The sequence below is a fragment of the Thermomyces lanuginosus genome (assembly GCF_041956635.1).
Source record: "Thermomyces lanuginosus strain ATCC 200065 unplaced genomic scaffold VTN49scaffold_35, whole genome shotgun sequence".
Lineage (NCBI taxonomy): Eukaryota > Fungi > Ascomycota > Eurotiomycetes > Eurotiales > Trichocomaceae > Thermomyces > Thermomyces lanuginosus.
The window spans coordinates 859849-879614 of record NW_027192369.1 but is presented as its reverse complement, the minus strand read 5'-3'; the positions used below and the strand labels follow the sequence as shown (position 1 = coordinate 879614).

General features: G+C 54.7%; 9 protein-coding genes across 9 annotated transcripts; 4 read left to right on the top strand and 5 right to left on the bottom strand.

Annotated features, from left to right (window-relative positions):
* Positions 1 to 224: 224 nt before the first annotated feature.
* Positions 225 to 3017, top strand: VTN49DRAFT_5776 (uncharacterized protein; the record flags this gene model as incomplete). The annotated part of the gene is made up of 4 exons (XM_069413870.1): positions 225 to 521; positions 575 to 2698; positions 2756 to 2904; positions 2957 to 3017. 4 exons carry the CDS (start codon positions 225 to 227, stop codon positions 3015 to 3017), a joined length of 2631 nt encoding a protein of 876 aa, XP_069266499.1.
* Positions 3018 to 3270: 253 nt separating this feature from the next.
* Positions 3271 to 4704, bottom strand: VTN49DRAFT_5775 (uncharacterized protein; the record flags this gene model as incomplete). The annotated part of the gene is made up of 1 exon (XM_069413869.1): positions 3271 to 4704. The coding sequence occupies one exon, from the start codon at positions 4702 to 4704 to the stop codon at positions 3271 to 3273; it is 1434 nt and encodes a 477-aa protein (XP_069266498.1).
* A 615-nt stretch (positions 4705 to 5319) lies between these two features.
* VTN49DRAFT_5774 (uncharacterized protein) lies at positions 5320 to 6068 on the bottom strand (the record flags this gene model as incomplete). Its single annotated transcript, XM_069413868.1, has 3 exons — positions 5320 to 5491; positions 5589 to 5986; positions 6066 to 6068. The coding sequence occupies 3 exons, from the start codon at positions 6066 to 6068 to the stop codon at positions 5320 to 5322; spliced, it is 573 nt and encodes a 190-aa protein (XP_069266497.1).
* A 375-nt stretch (positions 6069 to 6443) lies between these two features.
* On the top strand, positions 6444 to 7124 carry VTN49DRAFT_5773 (uncharacterized protein; the record flags this gene model as incomplete). Its single annotated transcript, XM_069413867.1, has 4 exons — positions 6444 to 6517; positions 6578 to 6749; positions 6938 to 7027; positions 7080 to 7124. The coding sequence occupies 4 exons, from the start codon at positions 6444 to 6446 to the stop codon at positions 7122 to 7124; spliced, it is 381 nt and encodes a 126-aa protein (XP_069266496.1).
* Positions 7125 to 7229: 105 nt separating this feature from the next.
* Positions 7230 to 7783, bottom strand: VTN49DRAFT_5772 (mitochondrial 54S ribosomal protein uL14m; the record flags this gene model as incomplete). The annotated part of the gene is made up of 4 exons (XM_069413866.1): positions 7230 to 7300; positions 7353 to 7571; positions 7631 to 7715; positions 7769 to 7783. The coding sequence occupies 4 exons, from the start codon at positions 7781 to 7783 to the stop codon at positions 7230 to 7232; spliced, it is 390 nt and encodes a 129-aa protein (XP_069266495.1).
* Positions 7784 to 8356: 573 nt separating this feature from the next.
* VTN49DRAFT_5771 (uncharacterized protein) lies at positions 8357 to 10335 on the top strand (the record flags this gene model as incomplete). Its single annotated transcript, XM_069413865.1, has 3 exons — positions 8357 to 8467; positions 8528 to 9592; positions 9640 to 10335. The coding sequence occupies 3 exons, from the start codon at positions 8357 to 8359 to the stop codon at positions 10333 to 10335; spliced, it is 1872 nt and encodes a 623-aa protein (XP_069266494.1).
* A 332-nt stretch (positions 10336 to 10667) lies between these two features.
* VTN49DRAFT_5770 (uncharacterized protein) lies at positions 10668 to 12539 on the bottom strand (the record flags this gene model as incomplete). Its single annotated transcript, XM_069413864.1, has 1 exon — positions 10668 to 12539. One exon carries the CDS (start codon positions 12537 to 12539, stop codon positions 10668 to 10670), a length of 1872 nt encoding a protein of 623 aa, XP_069266493.1.
* Positions 12540 to 13019: 480 nt separating this feature from the next.
* VTN49DRAFT_5769 (uncharacterized protein) lies at positions 13020 to 17433 on the top strand (the record flags this gene model as incomplete). Its single annotated transcript, XM_069413862.1, has 5 exons — positions 13020 to 13151; positions 13211 to 15469; positions 15596 to 16013; positions 16069 to 16772; positions 16825 to 17433. The coding sequence occupies 5 exons, from the start codon at positions 13020 to 13022 to the stop codon at positions 17431 to 17433; spliced, it is 4122 nt and encodes a 1373-aa protein (XP_069266492.1).
* Positions 17434 to 17849: 416 nt separating this feature from the next.
* On the bottom strand, positions 17850 to 19710 carry VTN49DRAFT_5768 (uncharacterized protein; the record flags this gene model as incomplete). Its single annotated transcript, XM_069413861.1, has 4 exons — positions 17850 to 18099; positions 18163 to 19341; positions 19398 to 19598; positions 19658 to 19710. 4 exons carry the CDS (start codon positions 19708 to 19710, stop codon positions 17850 to 17852), a joined length of 1683 nt encoding a protein of 560 aa, XP_069266491.1.
* Between the last annotated feature and the right edge of the window lie 56 nt (positions 19711 to 19766).

The following is a 19766-nucleotide window of genomic DNA, read 5'->3' as shown; positions in this document are numbered from 1 at the left end:
GTGAAGACAGTTGACGGGATTCTTCCATGTGAAGTTGAGCTAGCCGGGGCTGACTAATCCAAGCTCCTTACTGAATATGGAATAGCGTATTCCCCAATAGGTACTCCGTACGGAGTAATTATCAGTATAAACGTATTTTTTCTTGGCGTGTTGCGATGAACAACGGGTTCAACGAGCTTGTCCCGTAAAGTTCAGCTCGCTGAACGAACCGATTCGCGGCAAGAATGCCCAAGGTAATCAGTCATACGCCGCCGTGGCTCTGTCGCCCGTCGCCCGGCGCGGCCTTTTTCACGGGCAAATCGGCCGGGAAACCAGCTGCGCAAGAACCACCAGCCGATGACTATGTCGGGCCGCAACGCACGCTTGCGCGCCGCGGTACGGAGATCTTCGCCGTGGTGGACAATCAGATTCGATGGGCGGATTTGTCGACTCTCAAAGAGAACTGGCACACTGGGTTGCAGTCGAAGAAGAAAAGCGCAAAAGCTGCGCCTGCAGAAGCAGACGCTGGCCAACAATGGAGGGTGAGCGCAGCTCTCTAAACTCGAGGTTGACCATCCAGGCTAACAATTGCCAGGTCTTGACAGTGCCCGTCTATGGCCAGATTCGCCAGTTGGTCGTCTCGCCCAACGGCGCCTTCATGGCGATCGTCACAGCCCACACGGTGCATATCGCCGTTCTACCAGACTCTGCACATCTTGTCGCATCCGATCGTTCCCCAATCCGACTGAAGACGTATCAGCTTGGGCCCACGACGCATGTCATTCCGGAATCTCCTGTTGTTTCAGCCATTTGGCATCCTCTGGGTGTGCACTCCGCCCTTGGTGGGTGCATCGTGACCGTCACCGCTGATGCTGCCGTTCGAGTGTGGGAGCTGGACCGCAACAATCATTGGTCGTTTGACCGGCCCACGCTGGCCATCGACTTGAAGAAGCTCGTGGACGGAACCTCGTGCGATCAGGACTTCTCGCCGCCGGGGTTCGGAAAGAACCGGGGTTTCTCCGCTGACTCGTTCGACATGGAGGTAGCATCCGCATGCTTCGGCGGGGATGCAGCCGAGGGAGAAGATGCATGGGCTCCCATGACTTTGTGGGTTGCCATGCGACCGGGCGATATCTATGCGCTCTGCCCGTTACTACCATCGAAATGGCAGGCTCCGCCGGCAACGATCCCTTCTTTGTCCGCTGCAATCATACCAAAGCTAGCCGCAGCTGAAGAGGATGAATCGGACCCTGAGCTTGCAGACCAGCTGACCGCCTGCCGGCAGCAGTTCGAATGGCTCAGGGAAATCGACCAGCAGGAGGCTGGGCCCGAATCCGAGTCGGCGCCGGATTTTGACGTTCTTACTCGCCCTAGCAATCCGAGCGCTATTCCTCGTTTACAAGGACCATTTCATTTCGATGTAGGGGACCAAGTAGATGACCTGGAAGTCACCGATCTGCTGGTGATTCCGTCGAAGCTCGACACGGAAGCGCTGATGACCGGTGAAGAGGATGAAGGGGCTTTGGCCGAAGATGAGAAAGAGGGTTTGTCTGCCACCGTGATTTGCGTGTCGACAAGAAGCGGGCGAGTCCATATTTGCTTGGAAACGGAGGGTGTTGAGGGGCAATGGCTACCCAAGGCCAAGGCCACCACGTTCACTACCTCTCTGTCCGAACCTGCCGACCTCGTGCTTCTGGAGTCTCTCGATACCGTACGAGAGAATCTCCGGGAGCCGCATGCATGGCCCGTGTTTACCAAGGATGTGTATTCTCGCTATAATTTCTTTTTGACCACCGCAAATAATGTGGCTTTCCTGTCACTATCCGCATGGGCGCAGCGACTAGAAGCGGAGTTTCAAGCGGAGGATACCGCTGGATCGGCCTTCCGCATTGGCGTGCTCTGCGACGGCAACATTGCACTCCGGGAGCTCATCATTCAGATGAATGAGAGCGACATCACCACAGCAGAGACTCCAAATCATCTGTCCGCTTCCTTGGTCTTCGCCGACTACGACTTGGGATACCTTCTCCTCACATATCGTGGGCCAACTCCTCAGGCGGCGATCCTCGATGAGCCTTCGCGTGCCGTGCTATCTTCAATGTCTCGGTCCATAGAAGAGGATGCTGAGCTTGCTGCCGCACACGAGCCGCTCCCCCTCAAACCGCGTCGCGCTCCTTACCAAGTGCCGGCGATTTTCTACGCAGAAAGTCCACTACGAACTTTTGTCGAAGACCATGTTCCCCACCGACATCGATCAACCCTCCGTGAACAGGTTCGCCTGTCGCCCGCGACCTTGGACATCATCGCGGCCGCGCATCGGGTGCTCTCGGCGCACACTGGTGTCCTCGAGCGGGCGGCTGCGGATCTTTTCCGGCGCTGCGAGCGGCTGCGCGCGGAGATGCGGGATCAGCTCGAGCACATTGCGACGATCGCGGAGCGGATCCGGAACGTGTCAAGCTCGATCGACGAGCACGGTGGCCGCCATGAAGGATCCCGCAGCGAGGCATCCATCAATGCGCGGCTCGAGGCGGCCAGGGCGAGACAGGCACAGCTGGTGCGGCGCCACGCGGAACTTCGCAACAAGATCGCAAAGCTGGGTGGTCGACCTTTGAGCGACCGGGAGCAGGCGTGGATTCGAGAAGTGCAAGCGTTGTCCCAGTCCATCGAAGAGGAAACGGACGAGCAAGGGAAGCAAACGCTGAAGCAAAGATTAGAAATTGTACGCTATATTCTGACCTTCTACGTTTGTGGTCGTGTTACTAATGTGCGTCTACAGGCTAAATCTCTTGCTCAGCAGCTTCTTGCTGAGTCGAAACGAGCCGATACGGAACAACAAGCGCCGCCCGAGGCACCCAGTCCAGCGCGAATCCCGGAGCGGCTGCAACGTGCAAAGGTGTCGGATGCCATGAGGATGGTGGAGCGAGAGTAAGTGCTGATATTGCTGCTCGATTATAGCAGGCTTCTAACGGCTGTGCAGATCCGCTGTCATTGATGCCATCACATCGAGACTCGAACGGCTAAATGCCAGTCTGAGCTGAGGTGGATCGACACGTGATGTAGGGCATCATGTTCACGTGACTTAGAGATGTATTTCAGTGCCAGCCATAATTTCACGTAATTCTTTGAACTTTTTTTTTTTTCTTGAAGGATCTGTCACATCATCGACTCAAATCAACAGATTCAGCTAACAGAAAACAACTTGAAGCCACAGTGCTTCAGCACACAACTTCACATCTCCTAACAGAACAAGAACATAACACCATGACAAAAGTCAACCACCACGGCATCAATTCAGGCATCAAAGTCAATTGCATCCGCCATCATCTCCCGAACCTCACGGACAATCTCATCAAAGGTCGGGATGCGCATGTCAAATACAAGGCGCTCCCAGTCCTCACACCCACGGCGGAATTCCTGCCACCAGATGCGGAGCTTACGCATATCCGGTTCGGGGAGGTAACGGCGGCGGGCCATGACTGCTTGCTCGGTGTCGTTGCGGACGGTGCACCATCGCTTCCACGTTATAGTGATGTACATGTAACGGAAGAAATAGACCATCGTGAGGAAGTTCTGGTACGCCTCACGGTCGAGCACGATGTCGCCGCGAATCATTGACCAGGGGATGCGGGGTGGCTGGGCTGACTGAGGTACCGGAGGAGGTTGGGAGATTTCCATGTCGTTGTCGACGTCCATTTTGTTGCAGTAGAGTTCTTCCTGCTGCCGGATATACTGGCCCAGCTCTTGGCCAGAGAGCGAGTAGGCAGTGGGGGTTGAGCTGATGTCTTCGTTGGTCATGGAGGACATGACTGCGACGGTGGCGGCTGTCGTGTTGTCGTTATTGGTTCCTCCTCCGGCAATGGCGTTGGTGGTGGTGTTGATGTTTTCGTCGGAAGAGCCGAGTTGTTTCGCCTTTCTGTACTCTTGGAGCCAGACCACAGCGAAGCAGTGCGCATTGAACTTTTCGTGTGTAGGAGGGCAGAGTGCCTGGTAGCGACGATCGAGCAACCGCACCAACCTGTTGGTCGCGTCGACAGCATCACGCTCGTGGCGGCCCAAGGTGACCAGTATGTCGTATAGCGGAGTCACGCCGCGCAAATACTGCTGTGCGATCTGCTCTGGAGTGGCATCATACCACTCGTAAAGAGGGGGAAGACACACGTTGGATGCTCTTGCTAGTGAGTCCATGTTGTTGCCGCTGCCACTGCCACTGCCGGTGGGAGTACCATTCACGGGGGCAACACTGGCAGGCGTACTACTGATAGGAGTACCACCGGCAGTAACATTACCGGCGGATGCACCACTGACGGGAGCACCAATGGCAGGAGCACCGCTGGCAGTAACATGACCGGCGGGAACATCAGACTGTGGCCCACCTCCCACTCCGCCTACAGGCTGACCGTGACTGTCAGGTACACGGGAGACATGGAGAGGATCTGGCGACGAATACGTCTGGCCCGACGTAGTGCTGCTCTCTGTGAATCCCACGAGGATGAAATTGTTCTCCGAAAAACCAGCGGAGGAATCACCGCCTTCGTCCAGTTTGACGATGGAGCCGTCAGGCTCGACCTGTGCGAATCCGGTGGTGCTCAGCGTTTGAAGGACGTCTTCATCCACCAGGTTCTCCCCACTCAGGGCCTGAAGGACATGAAGGTCATCCATGGTGATGTCAAGAAGGCCGTCCGTGCGGAAGTCCTCGATGAGGACGTTTGGCACAGTGTAGTCCATCCAGCCTTGAGGGAGTGGCCCTTGGGGGAGAAGTTCTGCTCAGTGGGATTGTTCTGTAGGATTGCACAGGGTTTGTGGGAGATGTGAGATGGAGGAAGAGAAGAAGAGTTTTAAAACTTGGAATCCTCTGGGCTGTCCATGATGGACGGTAGCACGGTTGCCGGGCAGAATGATTGCCAGACTCTCGCTGGTCGTCACGGTGAGGCTGGACGTAACGCCAGGGAAGGGATCGAGAGGTGTTTGCGTTTTAGGATGACCTGTCTACTCGGGTCGGCCAGTAGGATGGTGAAAGAGAGATTTAACTGGGATTGCAACTGTGAATATGATACAAAGAAAGCTCGTGAAGTCGAGATCGCTTTCTCATTGAGATATACTAGTAAAAAGGTCTATACTCCCCACGAACCACTAGTTCTGTATGCATCTCATAGAATAAATTGACTTTTGTCTGAATTCATACGCTTGGCATGCTGGGTTACCGATACACGGAATCAAACCCAACCCAACAAGACCATGTAACATGCAAACATGAGGCCAATCCCATCTACTTTGGCAGGAGGATCCGCCAGGTCAAATCTAACAGGTGCACACCTACTGGAGACTGTCACCGAAGTGGCATCAGCTCTGCTGGGTCTGGTACAACTGATACCAGTCCTCGGGACGGTCCACGTACCGCTCGATGAGATGCACTCCCGAAGCCGTTTCCACGATGCCGCTGATCTCTCCGGGCTTGAGAGCAAAGGCGGCCTCTTCGAATTCCTTCTGCATCTCGCCACGCCCAAAGAATCCGCTGTAGAAGAAAGTTAGAGCACTCGGATCCTCCTCAATTCGGCAGGGTAGAGTAATAATCTTTGCCCCCGCGGCGATTCGCGGGGTTGTGTACTTACAGATCTCCCCGTTTCCGCGCAGAGCTGCAGTCCGACTCCGTCACAGCCAGATCCGCCAGGCGTACCTCCCCGGACTTGATGCGGCGCTCATAACCCTTCAGGATCTCGATCGCCTCTTCCTTGGTGCGGGTAATGTTGGCTTCTCGCCAGCTGCTCGGGCGCCGGCTGTCGCGATGCTTGACGAGCAGGTGTGCGCATCGGATTTTACCCTCTGCAGGCAGACCCGCGATGCCCACGGGCCCGCTGTGGTTCTCTGCCATGAACACCTTTAGCTTCTCCGTGTCGGTGCCCGGTGGCGGCTCCCATCGCGACTCCTTGGTCGAGGGGTTGAAGTAGTACGGCAGATTCTTGGAGTTGGAGTGTCGCACTTCCCACCCAGGGGGTAATCCAGTCTCAACCTGGATGACGTCGCGTCAATTTTGAGTTCTCATCATCGCCATCAGAACGCTCCCCGCACGGAAATATATTTACGCTCACCATTTTGGAGAATCTGTGGTAGATTTTAGCTCAACTCAAACGCTTAGTAGATGAGAAATGGAAGGAAAAGATGTGTCCAGGCGCTCAATCCAGTCCTATGACTGAAAGACCCCTAGATGACGCCAAACACCAAGAATCCCAGTGTTGTTCGTCCTGCTTCGCCCAGGAACGCGGGGATTCTTCGTAATTGCAGTTTCCTATTTGGGTTTAGTACATCGATCGTGCTGCTTCGATAAGCTCCAGCCTGACGCCTGAAGCTGACTCTAAAACAGATCTGTTCTCTTTCCTGGCAGCAACTCACGTACCTTTACGGTGACTTGGTTTGGATAATAAACGTTCACTTCTTTTGCGTCAATACCCTCAGAACACGTTTTCAACATGGCCAGTCCAGCGTCTTCTACTGGTGGCGCGACGTCCAGCACCGAAGTCAACTTTAAGTTTTGCAGAGAATGGTAAGCCATGCCTTTCGTTTCTTGATTAAATGCGATGGACATTCTGCTAACGTTGTCCAGCTCTAATCTTCTGTATCCCAAAGAGGATCGTGTCCATAACCGCCTCATGTTCACATGCCGAACCTGCCACGTCTCAGAACCGGCGACATCTCCCTGCGTCTACCAAAACCGGCTGAACACCCAAGTCCATGAGACCGCAGGCGTAACGCAGGATGTTGGATCAGATCCTACGGTTGGTCTCCCTGAGATTTGCTGTTGTCTGCTCTGCGGAGAAGTGATCCCCTGCGATGTCTGCGGGGAGCCTCTTGGGGGAGGTTATTACGACGACCTCGCATCCGAGGAGGATGCCTGATTGCACCCCCAAAACTCTGCCTGTTTTGGAATATATATATCATGGCTGACCTTTGTCTTTCATGACAGCTCCCGAGGGCGAATAAGATCTGCCCGAGCTGCGGTGAGAACGAAGCGGTCTTCTTCCAATCACAGCAACGATCTGCGGAAACTGGGATGGTATGTAATTTGACTTTGCTGGTTGAGATGCTTTTCTCACATTTCTCCGCAGAAACTTTACTATGTGTGCTGCACTTGCGGTAACGTCTACACATGATGGCTGTTGATACCCTCATCAAGCGGTTCGATCATGGAAGATTGGTGTTCGGAGTTTGGAGTTGGGTTCATGGTCTTCGTTTCAGAATTATTGTACATAGCTAATTTACACATGCATCGGCGCCAATGACAAGATCTTAGACCACTGCTTCTTGCGCAACTCCGCACCCACAACGCCTGTAGATTCAGTCAGCATGTGCATCAGCTCCCTTTCGTCACGTTTACTAACCGTTTAACCGTGTGCCAATGGGATCCCCAGCCTTGTTAACCAACACACAAGCATTGTCTCCGAATCGGACAACGCTCCCATCTGGTCGTTGGATTTCTTTCTTTGCGCGAACAACGACCGCATGACGGATATCTCCGCGGCGCACCTTGTTGGCAATGACAGTGGAGTTTTCAGGTCCAAAGTATCGTTGCTTCTGCACGACGACGACAATGCGATCACCTGGACGGTCAATTAGAATTTGTCGACCCGAATTCAGAATCAGCAGGGTCATTGCATACCAACTGTCGCGGGCCGCTTCTTTTTCAGAATTTGGACGCATTCGACAACTGCGGCTCCCGAGTTGTCGATGCAGTTGAGCATCGTCTGAGGCTGACGTTAGCATTCAGTTGATTGCTAGAAGGAGCAGCACTTCGCACCTTTAATTGGATCATTGTGCCTGCATAGCGTTGTCGACTGTCAACTTGGCTGGAGCTCTCAGACTTGATAACCAAAAAGCCCGGAGACCATAGGATCTCCGGATCAAAGTTTTGCCAGGATCCGGCTGAACCTTTCGGATAAAAATTTTACCGACGCCGACGGAGCCCTCCAAAGCCGCGACTCTATGCCTTCGGAGGGCAGCTCCAAGCGCCGCGATGAATGTCAGATACAGAATTGACAGGTGGCTGGTTTTAAAGAACGCAGTTGATTGCATCGTAGGCCGCATTCACTCATGGCCTACTAGTACTATGCGGCAGGCGCAGATGACCATTCAGCCGCCAATTGACACCGGATTCAGCTCTCTATTCATCCCCTTTATTAGCCCCCCTTGATGACTTTATCTCGTCTCCGGGTCGCTATGTGATTCTTTTCTTTCCCTTTTATTTTCTTGGTAATGCGCCTTGCCTGCTGAACTCGCTCTTTGAGACGCGTTCATCTTTGAAATCCACTCGTACAAGAAGTTGGATTTTAGTCTCTCTGGCTCGCAGACAAGTGGATTCGGCTCTAATCAGCGTGTGGCCGGCACGATGCCTGCCGCCAGGAGCAGGGCAAGCCCCACGGGTGAGCACAGAGAGCGTCTTACTTTGGACAAGCTGGCAAGCTACGATGACGTGGCCACAGATGCATTGATCGATCGAGTACGCCCCATACCCCCCATACGTATCGGATGAAGCGGTTCCTCACGGTGCGACATGTAGGCATATTTTTGGACCAAGGTTCGCAAGAATCGAACCAAATTTGCCCCTGCTAGAGGTATCCGTGAGGAGGATGTCGGTAGGGTCATCCTGCATCACCTGGCCGTAGCCAGGGACGTTGCAAAGGCCGAGGCTGAGCTGTTGGCCATGCCCGGCCTGGCCAAGTACATGCAGCGTCTGCCAACCAAGCAGGAGAAGGAGTGGTTTAAACGCCATCTCCGCAAATATATCCAGATCTACCTCCCTAACTGTCCCTTCGAAATCACAACCACCAACCGCTATGTCATCAACCAGCAGGAGGCGGCCGTAACGGCCCGCAAGAAGATCAAGAAGGGCGAGGAGATCAAGTATTTGTGCGGGTCTCTCGTTCTGATGACCCCAGAGGAGGAAGAGAATCTGGATTTGGCGCGCAAGGACTTTAGCATTGTGAGGTCCACGCGGCGCCAGTGTGCGGCGCTGTTTCTGGGGCCTGCCCGTTTCGCCAACCATGACTGTGATCCGAACGGCATGTTGGTAACCCGGGGCTCCGACGGAATGCAGGTGGTTGCTCGTAGAGATATCGATATAGGGGAGGAGATCACCGTCGACTACGGCGAGAATTACTTCGGCGAGAATAACTGCGAGTGCCTGTGTGCTACATGCGAGCGCGCTGTGCGGAATGGCTGGTCGGCCCCCGCGGGTTCGGTGGCGGACAGCAATGCCTCAACTCCCGATCGTCAAACGGAGGATGACTCGGAGAATACGGGCCGCTGGCTCCGCAGCAGCAAGCGCAGACGGGATTGTACCGGCATCGAATCTAGCCCATCGCCCACGTCGACACCTCGCAAACGGGCAAAGTTTCAAAGGCAGTCTTCGAAACTACGCGAGGAGGTTTTGCCGGAGGGTGTGAGTGGTCCGAGCGAAGCGGCTGAGAACGGAGCCGGAACGGATCAAAACGCCTCTTTGCCTGACATACTTCCGTCTGTCGAGAATTTACCGCCGATAACAGATAGCACGACAAACTCCAGATCTGAGTCCAAGTCAGATTCCACGTCTACTTCTCCGGAGGAACACAACTCTGAGACCGAGGTTGGTTCCGTCTGACTGGAGCGATGTTTCTTGGCTAACAGTTATAGTCGTCGGGATCAACTGCACCAACGTCCGTGTGTGATGATGGTGTACAAATAAAGACCGAATCCATAGAGTCAACAGGATTGAAAGACAACGCCAACGGCGAACACCGCGAGTCGGCATCCACTCAGCCAGAAGACACCACACCCAAAAAGTCCCGCCGACGCAGACGCATCATTCCCTCCGTCGAAGATACCCCTCCAACTCCCCGCATTCGCGTGCCGGGCGACTACACCAAAACGCCGCAGCTCCTCGCGCAGCGCTACGACCGTTGGGTTGAATGCCAAACCTGCCCGGAATGGTTCCTGCAGGAGAACGCTTACCAGACGCGCAAGGAGTGCCCCCGCTGTGAGCGTCATTCTAAACTCTACGGTTACCGCTGGCCCAAGACCGAGCCCGACGGCCCGAATGATCCCGAGGAACGCATCATGGACCACCGCACTGTGCATCGGTTCCTTTCTGCGGAGGAAGAGGCGCGCGTGGATCGCAGATCGCGGGGTCTGGGCCCAGCGTTCTGGTCTAAGGAACCATCGTCGTCGGCATCATCGGCATCCTCCTCGGCGACGCCGGAGGAGAGTGGTGTTTCCTCTTCGTCGTCGTTGCGGAATGTGTCGGAGTCGGTGGAGCCGGAGAAGGGGCTATCACCTCGTGCAGTGAGGAGAGCAAGACGGGAAATGCGGAAAGCGAAGATGGAGGCGTAAAATATATACCCGGTGGAGTTGGTCACTATGGCACGGCGTGCAGGTTTGTAAGATACTTCTTGATTTTATGTATTTGTCTTCGACCATATAGGTTTGAGCGGATATTTGCTCATGTACTATGATGGTATCATGCAATGAGAATAGTTCTATTGTACAGCCATGGTCCATGCATATATCAGAATCAAGTCGGACATATCTCTATCAATCACTGAGAGGATATTCATCAACCAACCACCAACGCCATGGGCAAACCACCAATTACCCCGATCATGACGCAATATATAGTACATTAATTGGCCGTAAATCGAAAAGAGAGGAGAATGTGTTTGGTTTCAGATCAACGCCTGCCCTCTATACATCGCATCGCGCACCTCGCGCACGATATCCTTGCGATCCTTCTTCCCGACGAGCACGATACCACGTCCGCGCCTTCCCATGCGGCCCACGCGGCCCAGCCGGTGGATGAAATCGATGGTGGTATGCGGCACATCGTACAGAATCACGTACTTGACGGCCAGGGTATCGATACCGCGCGAGCCGAGGTCCGTGGTAACCAGGACCTTGGTATTGGGCAGGCGGCGGCGAGGTGTCGAGGAGCGCTTGTCGTGCTCCTCTTCGGGAATGTCAAAGGGGATGGAGGGATCATGCTTGAGGCGTTGAATCTCCTCCTCGGTAGATATCCCGGTGAAATGATCGAGAATGTTTGATGCATTCCGGTCCGCGGAATCACGGGATAGTGTGAAGGCGTCGATGCCCTTGTACCGCAAGAACTCGGTCACTTCGTCGGCTTCCTCGCGCTCGTTGACAAAAACGATGATTTTCTTCTGCGAGCTGAATTCGCCGCTGCCACTGCCATCACCGGCTTTGCCGAGGGACCAGATCACGTCGGCGCACGCGAGGGACCGGTTACCCCGGTATGGGTCCTTGTCAATGTCGACGACGCCAAGCTGAACGCGCCGCGGAATGGCGTGGAGGTTCGGCGTCGCGAGACGACGAATATCAGGGTATTTCTTCCGCAGGAGAGAGTCGAAGCTGCGCGGGATTGTTGCAGAGCAGAAGATTAGTTGCTGAAGGGATGGTGCGGATTTGTCGATGATTTCTGTCGTCGTTGGTGCGAACGATCGGTCCATGAGCGAGTCAGCTTCGTCAACAACGATATGAGTTACGCGGCTGAGGACGAATGGATCGTTCTTGGCGATGGACGCCAGCAGATGCGGCGTCGAGACGAGGATGTCGATGCCGTTAGGGTTGAAAACGATGTTGCGGATTTTGCGCGGCGTGTCCCGTGAGGAAATCCCGTTGGAGCGGAACTTGACGGTGTGGGAGAAAGCCTTGACTTTGGCAGTCACCTGTGCCACCAGCTCCGAGGTTGGCACCAGGATGAGCGCCCGCGGGCGGCCCGCATTCGTTGTCAGGTTCTCTGACAGTTCAGGGCCCTCGATTTCATATGGTTTCTTTTTCGCCTTAGCCTCCTGGATGCGCGCTTCTTCTTCTCGTTTTCGTGCTTCTTCTTCCTCTTTCTCTATCAACTCGGCGCGTTTGATTGCATCGATTACAGGTACCAGGTACGCCAGCGTCTTCCCTGACCCGGTCTCTGCGGCGATCAAGAATTGCTCGTAGTCGGCAGAAAAGTCGTCTTCATCTTCCACCTTTGTCTTTGCTGCTTGTCTTCTTCGCTCAGCCGACTCTAGCAATGCGGGAATTGCAACGCGCTGGACGGGAGTCGGCTTAAGATCTCCCAGTCCCGGAAGTGCTTGTGTCGCAATCGACTGAAGCACTACCGGCAGCAATTGAAACTGTTCAAAACGCGTAATTTCCGCAATCCGGTGTTTGATGGCCGACCGTACACCGTAGCCCATCGGTGCCAGCGCCCGCTGCATCTTGAGTGCATGGAACAGCTCTTCCTCTTCTTCATCTTCGGGCTCTTCACGTCCCCGGGTTGATCGCTTGATTTCCGCTTCAGATCGTGGCGGAGCCTTGTCCGTGATCCGCGCCTCTCGCTGGTTGATATTGCCCCATGGGCCGCGTTCATTCATTCCAGGACGCGGCCGTTCAATCTCTGATTCTGCGACATGGCGCGAAAGTGTCTTCCGCGCAGCAGCAGACGCGCTTCGACTAGGCACCTGCCACGGTGTCCGCACCATGACACGCCATGGTGCGGTTCCGGCTTGGCAGAGCACGCATCTTGCTCTGGAGACCGACATGCTGTGCTAATGTCTGGACTCGGAGCTCTTTTGCAAAGCTCTCGTCGAAAAATCGGTGCCAAGTCATGCCAAGCCGATCTAAGATCAGCTAAAGTCACGTGATTTAGATCTGGACCCGCGGTCGCCCTGGCAACAGCGTAATGTCAACATCGGCGCCAGCCCGGGCTGGAAGGGCTGATTATTTACCCCATCCTTTGGACTGGTGCGACGAGCCGTTCCTCTTCTGTTGCATGTTTCCTTTGTTGTTCTTTTTCCTCTTTGTGTCTTTGTGAGGAATGCGCAGCGCCGCGTTGACGATCCCAGCGCGCTGACGGCAAGACCTGTTTCACTTCATTGTTGTTCTTTGCCTTCATTCTTGCAGTTGTGAACTTGTCGACGTGATCGCGGCGTGACTATACTCCTGACAGTCAAGGTAGGTTGCTGCTGTGGTGCGCAATTCTTCGTCAGCTATCCATTGCGCGAATCCTTCTGACGACAACAATGTCGATAGACGATCAGTGTGATCGCCAGGAATCGGCCATCATGGGAGGCAACACGGAACACCGTCCTCTGTCGGAGCTGAGCCCAATGGCCCAGCGCCGTAACTCCCCAAACCCGAGCCAGTTGCCCAAGGTAGGATACTTGAACAGAACCCCTGGCAATTGGTTTGGTGTGTGTTGATCGAGCTTTAGCTGACTTTGGACTCGTCGCCGTTTGATTCCTCGCCATTCAACGGGTCGTATTCGCCCCGTCTGTTTTGGCAGGGCCGCGACTCCCAGTCATCCGTCCAGTCGATGAACTCGGAAAATGCGCGCCCATATGATCCGGAGCCGACTTACTCATCATGCAAGCGGCCATCCATTGAGAACCTCAAGCGCGCATCTCGTGTCAAGAATAGTAGCATCTTTGCGCGCGAGCACAATAATGAATATGATCCGGCCAATGTGCGGCCTCTGGAGCGTCCCTTGGCCACCAACCGCAGCCAGGGAGTTCTGGCTCGGATGGACTCGCTGACGAAACGGAACGAGCAAAACAATCGTGCGGGAAGTCCGGCGGGCTCACCCAAGCCAAGCACCCGGTCTCCAAGTAAACCACAATCGTCACCTGCCAAATCGTCGCTCTCAAAAGGGACGCGATTCAGCGGCAAACAGTTTGACCCGCAGAACGAGATCTGGTCCGACGAGGCCGAGCAGCGGCAGGCCTCGGAGGAACAGTCCCAGACCCGACCCAAGACTGTGACATTTGACAACGCTCCGCCACAAATCAATGAATATGAGATGACTACCCCGGTCCCTTCATCCATCGCATCGGAATCGCGAGAGGGAAGCATCGACTTCGACGAGGATGATGAGTTTGACACCAGCTTCGATCGCGGCTCATTTGCGGACCACGAAGATAGCTTCGATGCCTCCTTGGAAGATATTGAGAAAACTCCCGTGGTGCTTCCCGAGGACTGGCGCTTTATGTCTCGAAACTCTGCCGACGATGATGAATCCGTGCATGATGAGGATCAGTCGTTCGCCGAAGATCATGGCACCTCGGATTCCGACGCGCGGTCTGGAGCAGAGACGGCGAACGGCGAGAAGCGGCCACTGCCTCCGTTGCCCAGCCAGGTTCAGTCGTCCCGCAATCATGCAGGCAAGCTATCCGCCGCTCTTGAGCTGGCTAGCAACGGCCAACGTGGTCTTCCATCTCCGCCTGCTCCAGCGTCATACTCGAAAGCGGACATCACAGGCAACGGCAGGTCCTCAATGTCACTTGAAGATCGCCTGCGCCTGATGATGATTAATGACCAGACCGATCCGCAAACTGAGGCTGAGCGTCAGCGTGAGCGACGGATGAGACGTGCAGGAGCACGCGAGCGCAGTCAGTCGCATGAGCCGGAAGAAACGAATGAAAACAACGCCGACACGACCATAACGAATGATGATGTGCCAACGCCTCCACATATTTCGCGTGAATCGATTTTACGCAACATCCAGACTGCACGAGAAATGAGTTACGATGATGACGATGATTACGACTACTCCCAGCCAGCTTCCAGTCCCCCGATGGGTGCTCTTTATGACCCTGACGTTCCCCTCCCGTCGCTCGAGGAGCGCTTCGGGGGGGAAGGCGTGACGATTAAAGAAGAGTCTGACGATGAGCAAGACCTTTATGACATCCCAGAGTACAATGACATTGAGATGCACCGATCGTCAGAGCATCATTCAGAGCAGTCGGATATTGACGACGAGAGTCATTATTCTCGCAATTCAGATGAGGTCTACAATGATTCACGCAATGTATCTGGATCGGAACAGGCAACTCCAGTCCCAGAAACAGCGCGTGTGAATCAAGAGGAAGCGAGCGCTCAGCATGATTCCAATGAACATCGTGAGGAGCTTACAGAGAGTGCAGGGGACAAGAATTGTGACTCCAGTCCATCCGAGTCCGATGATTCTGAGCCATCAGAGCACGGTCAGCAGCCTGCCCATGACATTGAGCAAGCACGAGAGCCGTCGGAGCGTCCCGTCACGCCGAGCAATGACGACGACGATAATGAAAATGAGCCGACAACCCCAAGCTCCGTGATTAGGCATCCTGTGAGCGAAGAACCCGAGAATGAGGAGCCGATTCCGGAGCCGGTCGCAACCGTCAAGGCCCCAGGTACGGGATTGAAGACCCGGCCGTCACTGACCCCAGCAGATGCGAAGACCATGGCTGCCGTACGACGCAAAGTCAGCGCTCAGGAGCATCCGATGCCTCCGTTCACGGAGCCAGAGACTGCAGAACACGACGAGCCGAACGGTGAAGAGGACGCGACGCCTAATGAGCCTTCCCAGCTCACACCTCCACAAGTTGAGCGCCAGAGCAGCCTCGTGAAGCTCGATATTCCTCTCAGTGGCGCGGGAGAGAGTCTTGAATTTGGTTTGGACAAGGAGTTTGACCGTGTGATTGAGGCCCAAAAGGTAGCATTTGAACTTGCCCTGACCCGAGTATACCACCCTCCCTATTTGGCTTCTACCCAGGATGATCGCGATGCACCCGAATTTCAACAAGCGGCTTCGGCAGCTGCTAACAGATTTGCCCGACAGAGAGGATACCTGATGCGGCAAAACACGAAGGTCATCATCGCCAGCAGCAACGCCGACGATGAGACTCAATCTGCCGAATCCTCATCCGCTTCTGGAAACAGTGGATCATCCGACGCCAAATCCGGGCCCCCCACCGGGCAGCGGAAGACTAGTCAACCTACATGGGTCGCAGAGCCCTGGAATAGTAAGACGCGGCGGCAGAGCCTGAAGATGAATGGCCAGGGAATAAAGAAGAAGCCCGTTCCGGGCGCGGTGCCACCCCTGCCGGGAATGTCAAGCTCTGTGCAAGATTCACGCCAGGGTGCTGAGGACCTCGAGAGCCCGTCGCTGGCCGATCAGTTTGAGGATGGCCAGGAACGCGGGAGGCTCTTTGTCAAGGTCGTTGGAGTAAAGGATCTGGATCTTCCTTTACCTAGAGGTAGGAATCCCGTGGGGAAAATTTTCGGCTGAATTACGGGCTGATTAGTATACAGGTGAAAAGGTTCACTTCTCTCTCACTCTGGACAACGGCCTTCACTGCGTCACGACGTCATGGATGGAGCTCGGCAGAGTTGCGCCGATCGGACAGGAGTTCGAACTGCTGGTGCAGAACGAACTCGAATTCCAACTGACGCTGCAGATGAAGGTTGAAGGTACACCTTTGAGACAAGCGCCGCAAGTGGTAACTGCTCCTTCTCCTGTTAAGAGCAAGACCTCGGCATTCAGTCGTGTCTTTGCATCGCCCAAGAAGCGCAAGGAAATGGAGATGAAGCAACAGCTGGAGCAGCAGAAGCAGAAGTCGGACGCCAAGGGTAATCCTGGGCCCTGGGAGCGGCTTCGAACGTTGGTCGACCGCGATGGCAGCTTTGCCCGTGCCTACGTGTCCTTGGGCGACTACGAGAAGCATGCATTTGGCCGCCCTTTCACCGCGCTTGTCCCATGCTTCAATGAGTGGGCCATTGAGGAGTTGTCTAGTGTGAAGAGCAAGAAGAGCACGGCAAGCGTAACACAGAAGCGGCCGCCTTACAAGATTGGCAACCTCGAGCTGCAGCTCTTGTATGTTCCTAAGCCCAAGGGTGCCAAGGATGAGGACATGCCGAAGAGTATGAACGCGTGCATCCGGGAGATGCGGGAGGCTGAAGCCACCTTGTCTCGGACGTGGGAAGGTTTCTTGTCGCAGCAAGGCGGTGACTGCCCGGTAAGTTAAATCACCTTTTGGATTTGAAGGCAAGGTTCTGACGGACACGCAGTACTGGAGGCGACGCTACTTCCGGCTTCAAGGGTCTAAGTTGACGGCGTACCACGAGGTCACCCGGCAGCCACGAGCTACGATCAACCTGGCCAAGGCAGTGAAATTGATCGACGACAAGTCTATCTTGACTCAAAAGGAAACGTCGACCAAGGGAGGCGGTCGTCGCAAGTCCGCCTTTGCCGAGGAAGAGGAGGGCTACATGTTTGTCGAAGAGGGCTTCCGCATCCGGTTTGGCAACGGCGAGGTGATTGACTTTTATGCCGACACCAGCGCGGACAAGGAAGGCTGGATGAAGGTGCTCTCCGAAGTTGTCGGCAAAGGATACGCGGCCGGCAGTGGCCAAGTCAAGGCCTGGACGGAACTCGTTCTCCGCCATGAGCGAGCGTTGGGACTGAGGCGTGAGGGCCAGGCCGCGCCTGGTGGTCGGCCACAGTCGAGTGGTAAGGACATTGAGAAGACTTTGTCGACGGCGGCGGCTCCGAAGGCGCAGGCGCCTTCTACTCAGCCACCAGCGGCACGCCCTCGTCACCAACACAACAACTCGCAACCTGAGGCTGCCCGTCGGGCGCAAACACGACGAGAAAAAGCCAAGTCGTTGATCTTCTGAATGCCTTTCTATAAACCTCTTCTTGGTGCCGTTACCAAAAAGCCAGCGTCTGCTCATTCGCTTCGTTTCGTTCTTGTCTAAATTGTCAATATTGTCATGTGCTGTCGTCTGCTTTCAGCGTTATTTTTTTTTTCTGGTATCTGATGTTCTCTGTCCGATTGTTTCTCACGAGAGCGCAAGGATCTGCTTCACGACCCTTTTACGACGCGAATAATGATTCGATGACGAAGTGAACGATCAAGGGGTCTGGTCTGGGTTCTACGGTCCTGTTCTTGTGATGATGGGCTTTGGCATTTATTCTGTCCTTTTTGCTTTTTCCTTGATGTATGTTATGGTGTCGTTATGAATTTCATCTCTAAATCGTTCAAATGGTTCATTCTAGTCTATAACTACTAACCATTTCGATACTAATATGGCTACCCTTCTTGATCGCTCCCTGAACGCTCATCGTCTGAATCGACGCGAGCGGGGCTCTTGCTATCATCATTCTGACTTCCTTCTTCTCCTTCCTTGGTTTTTGCGGAGCTGTCGGCACTCACAGCCGCAGACGACTGCTCCTGGGTCGTCGAACGAGGCTGCTGTTTCGCCGCGGCGACCCCGCCAGAAGTCACATAGAGATAGGTATTTTGCTGGAAATGGTCAATCTGGTTGAAGAATGCGGTGAACCTGTAGTATCAACGTCAGCCAAGATCTAATCAAGAAAAACAAAAAGGGGAAAAAGTGGCGTACGCATTCGTCTCCTCCTCCTCCTTAAAAATCCGATTGTAAATCTGCTCCCTCTTAAACGCATCAATCTGCTCGTCATACTTGCCAAAATCAATCTGGTTTTTTGTCTGATCCCTTTGTGCGATCCGTCTGTTATACGAGTCGAAGATGGGCCGTTCGAGCAAGAGGCCCAACCCAGGTGCCTTGGGAATGGCGATCTTGCATGTGGGCGAGTATGATTCTGGGATCAGTGAGGCTGGGTCCCGCCCGCAGCGGACGACCAGCGCCGCCATAGCGACCATTTTCCGAATCTGGTGCATCATGAAGCTCTGTCCGTGGACTTTGAGGCTGAGCCATTCGGTGCCGTCCGGGGTGTGGACGCGGAGGGGCTTGGAAGGATCCGCGGGATCCGGGGTGACGGTGAAGGATTTGATGACCCGCTTGGCGGACGGGTCAGTGGGTTGCTTGCCGACGGTGTAGTTGTGGAAGTTGCGCGTGCCGAGGTAGAGGTCGAGCACTTGCTGGATGCGTTGGATACGGGCTTGCGGGATCCGGTAGGCACGTTTTGCGGCGGTGTAGGCGTTGCGGATGGAGCGGATGGCCGCGTGGATGGTGTCCTGTTCGGACGGGGTGAGGGTAAAGTTGGGGTCGTTGAGTAGTTGATCGCTATTGTCGTCTTCACTATCGATGTACAGCGCCCGTTGCACCAATCCGCGGAGGTTCTCCGGCAGCTTGGCAAGGATCGGCTTGATGTGCTTCTCGTCGACCTCATCCCAGAATGTCAGGACCTCCTCTTGTCGCTGGCGCAGGCCTTCCATGTCGCCATGTGCCTCGGCCATTTCGCGGATCTTCCGCCCGAGAAATGTGCTTGGGTGCGGCGGCAGGAAGCAGTGGCTCGGAATCAGGTACTCGTACACGCGCGAGTCGCAAAAGTGGTAGCAGCTAAAGCTCTTGTTGGTGATTTCGTAGCCCCAGACGCGAATTTGCGGGTTAAGGTGCTCATTGATCTTCTGGATAATGTCCGAGTCCTGCACGATCATCTTGAGCGAGACGACATTGCCCGCCGCATGGACACCCTTGTCCGTCCGAGCGCAACGCACAAATGACGACTTCTTGGGATCATTCGCATTGGCCTTAGAAATCGCACCAGCGGCGACGAGAGCCGTAAACAAGTCGCCCTCAATGGTTTTCTCAGTCTGGCTCCTAAATCTCGTTAACAATACCGCTCATATCGTTGCATCAATTGAAGAGAGGTATACAATTGCATTCCATGATACCCTGAGCCCGCATAACTCAACAACAATGCGACCTTCTTCTTGGGCCGTCTCTCCTCAGCCGAAATCTCCTCGGGCGGGAACTCGGTCGCATACACCGGCAGCGCGTTCTCGCCGCGCTCCAGCTTGCGGCGCTTGGCGGCCTGCGTAGCTTCATTCTGCGCGCGGCGGTCTAGTTTGCGCCGACTTGTATTAGTCCGTCAGTTCAATTTCCCCTTTTTCTTCGTGTCCCAAATTTTACTGACTTGTATTCGTTCCGGCCCAGATTTCGTTTCTTATGTGGTCGATCGTCTCCCATGGTGATAACGGGGTTTCGGGTAAATTGTTATTTGCAATGGATGGTACCACGACGAT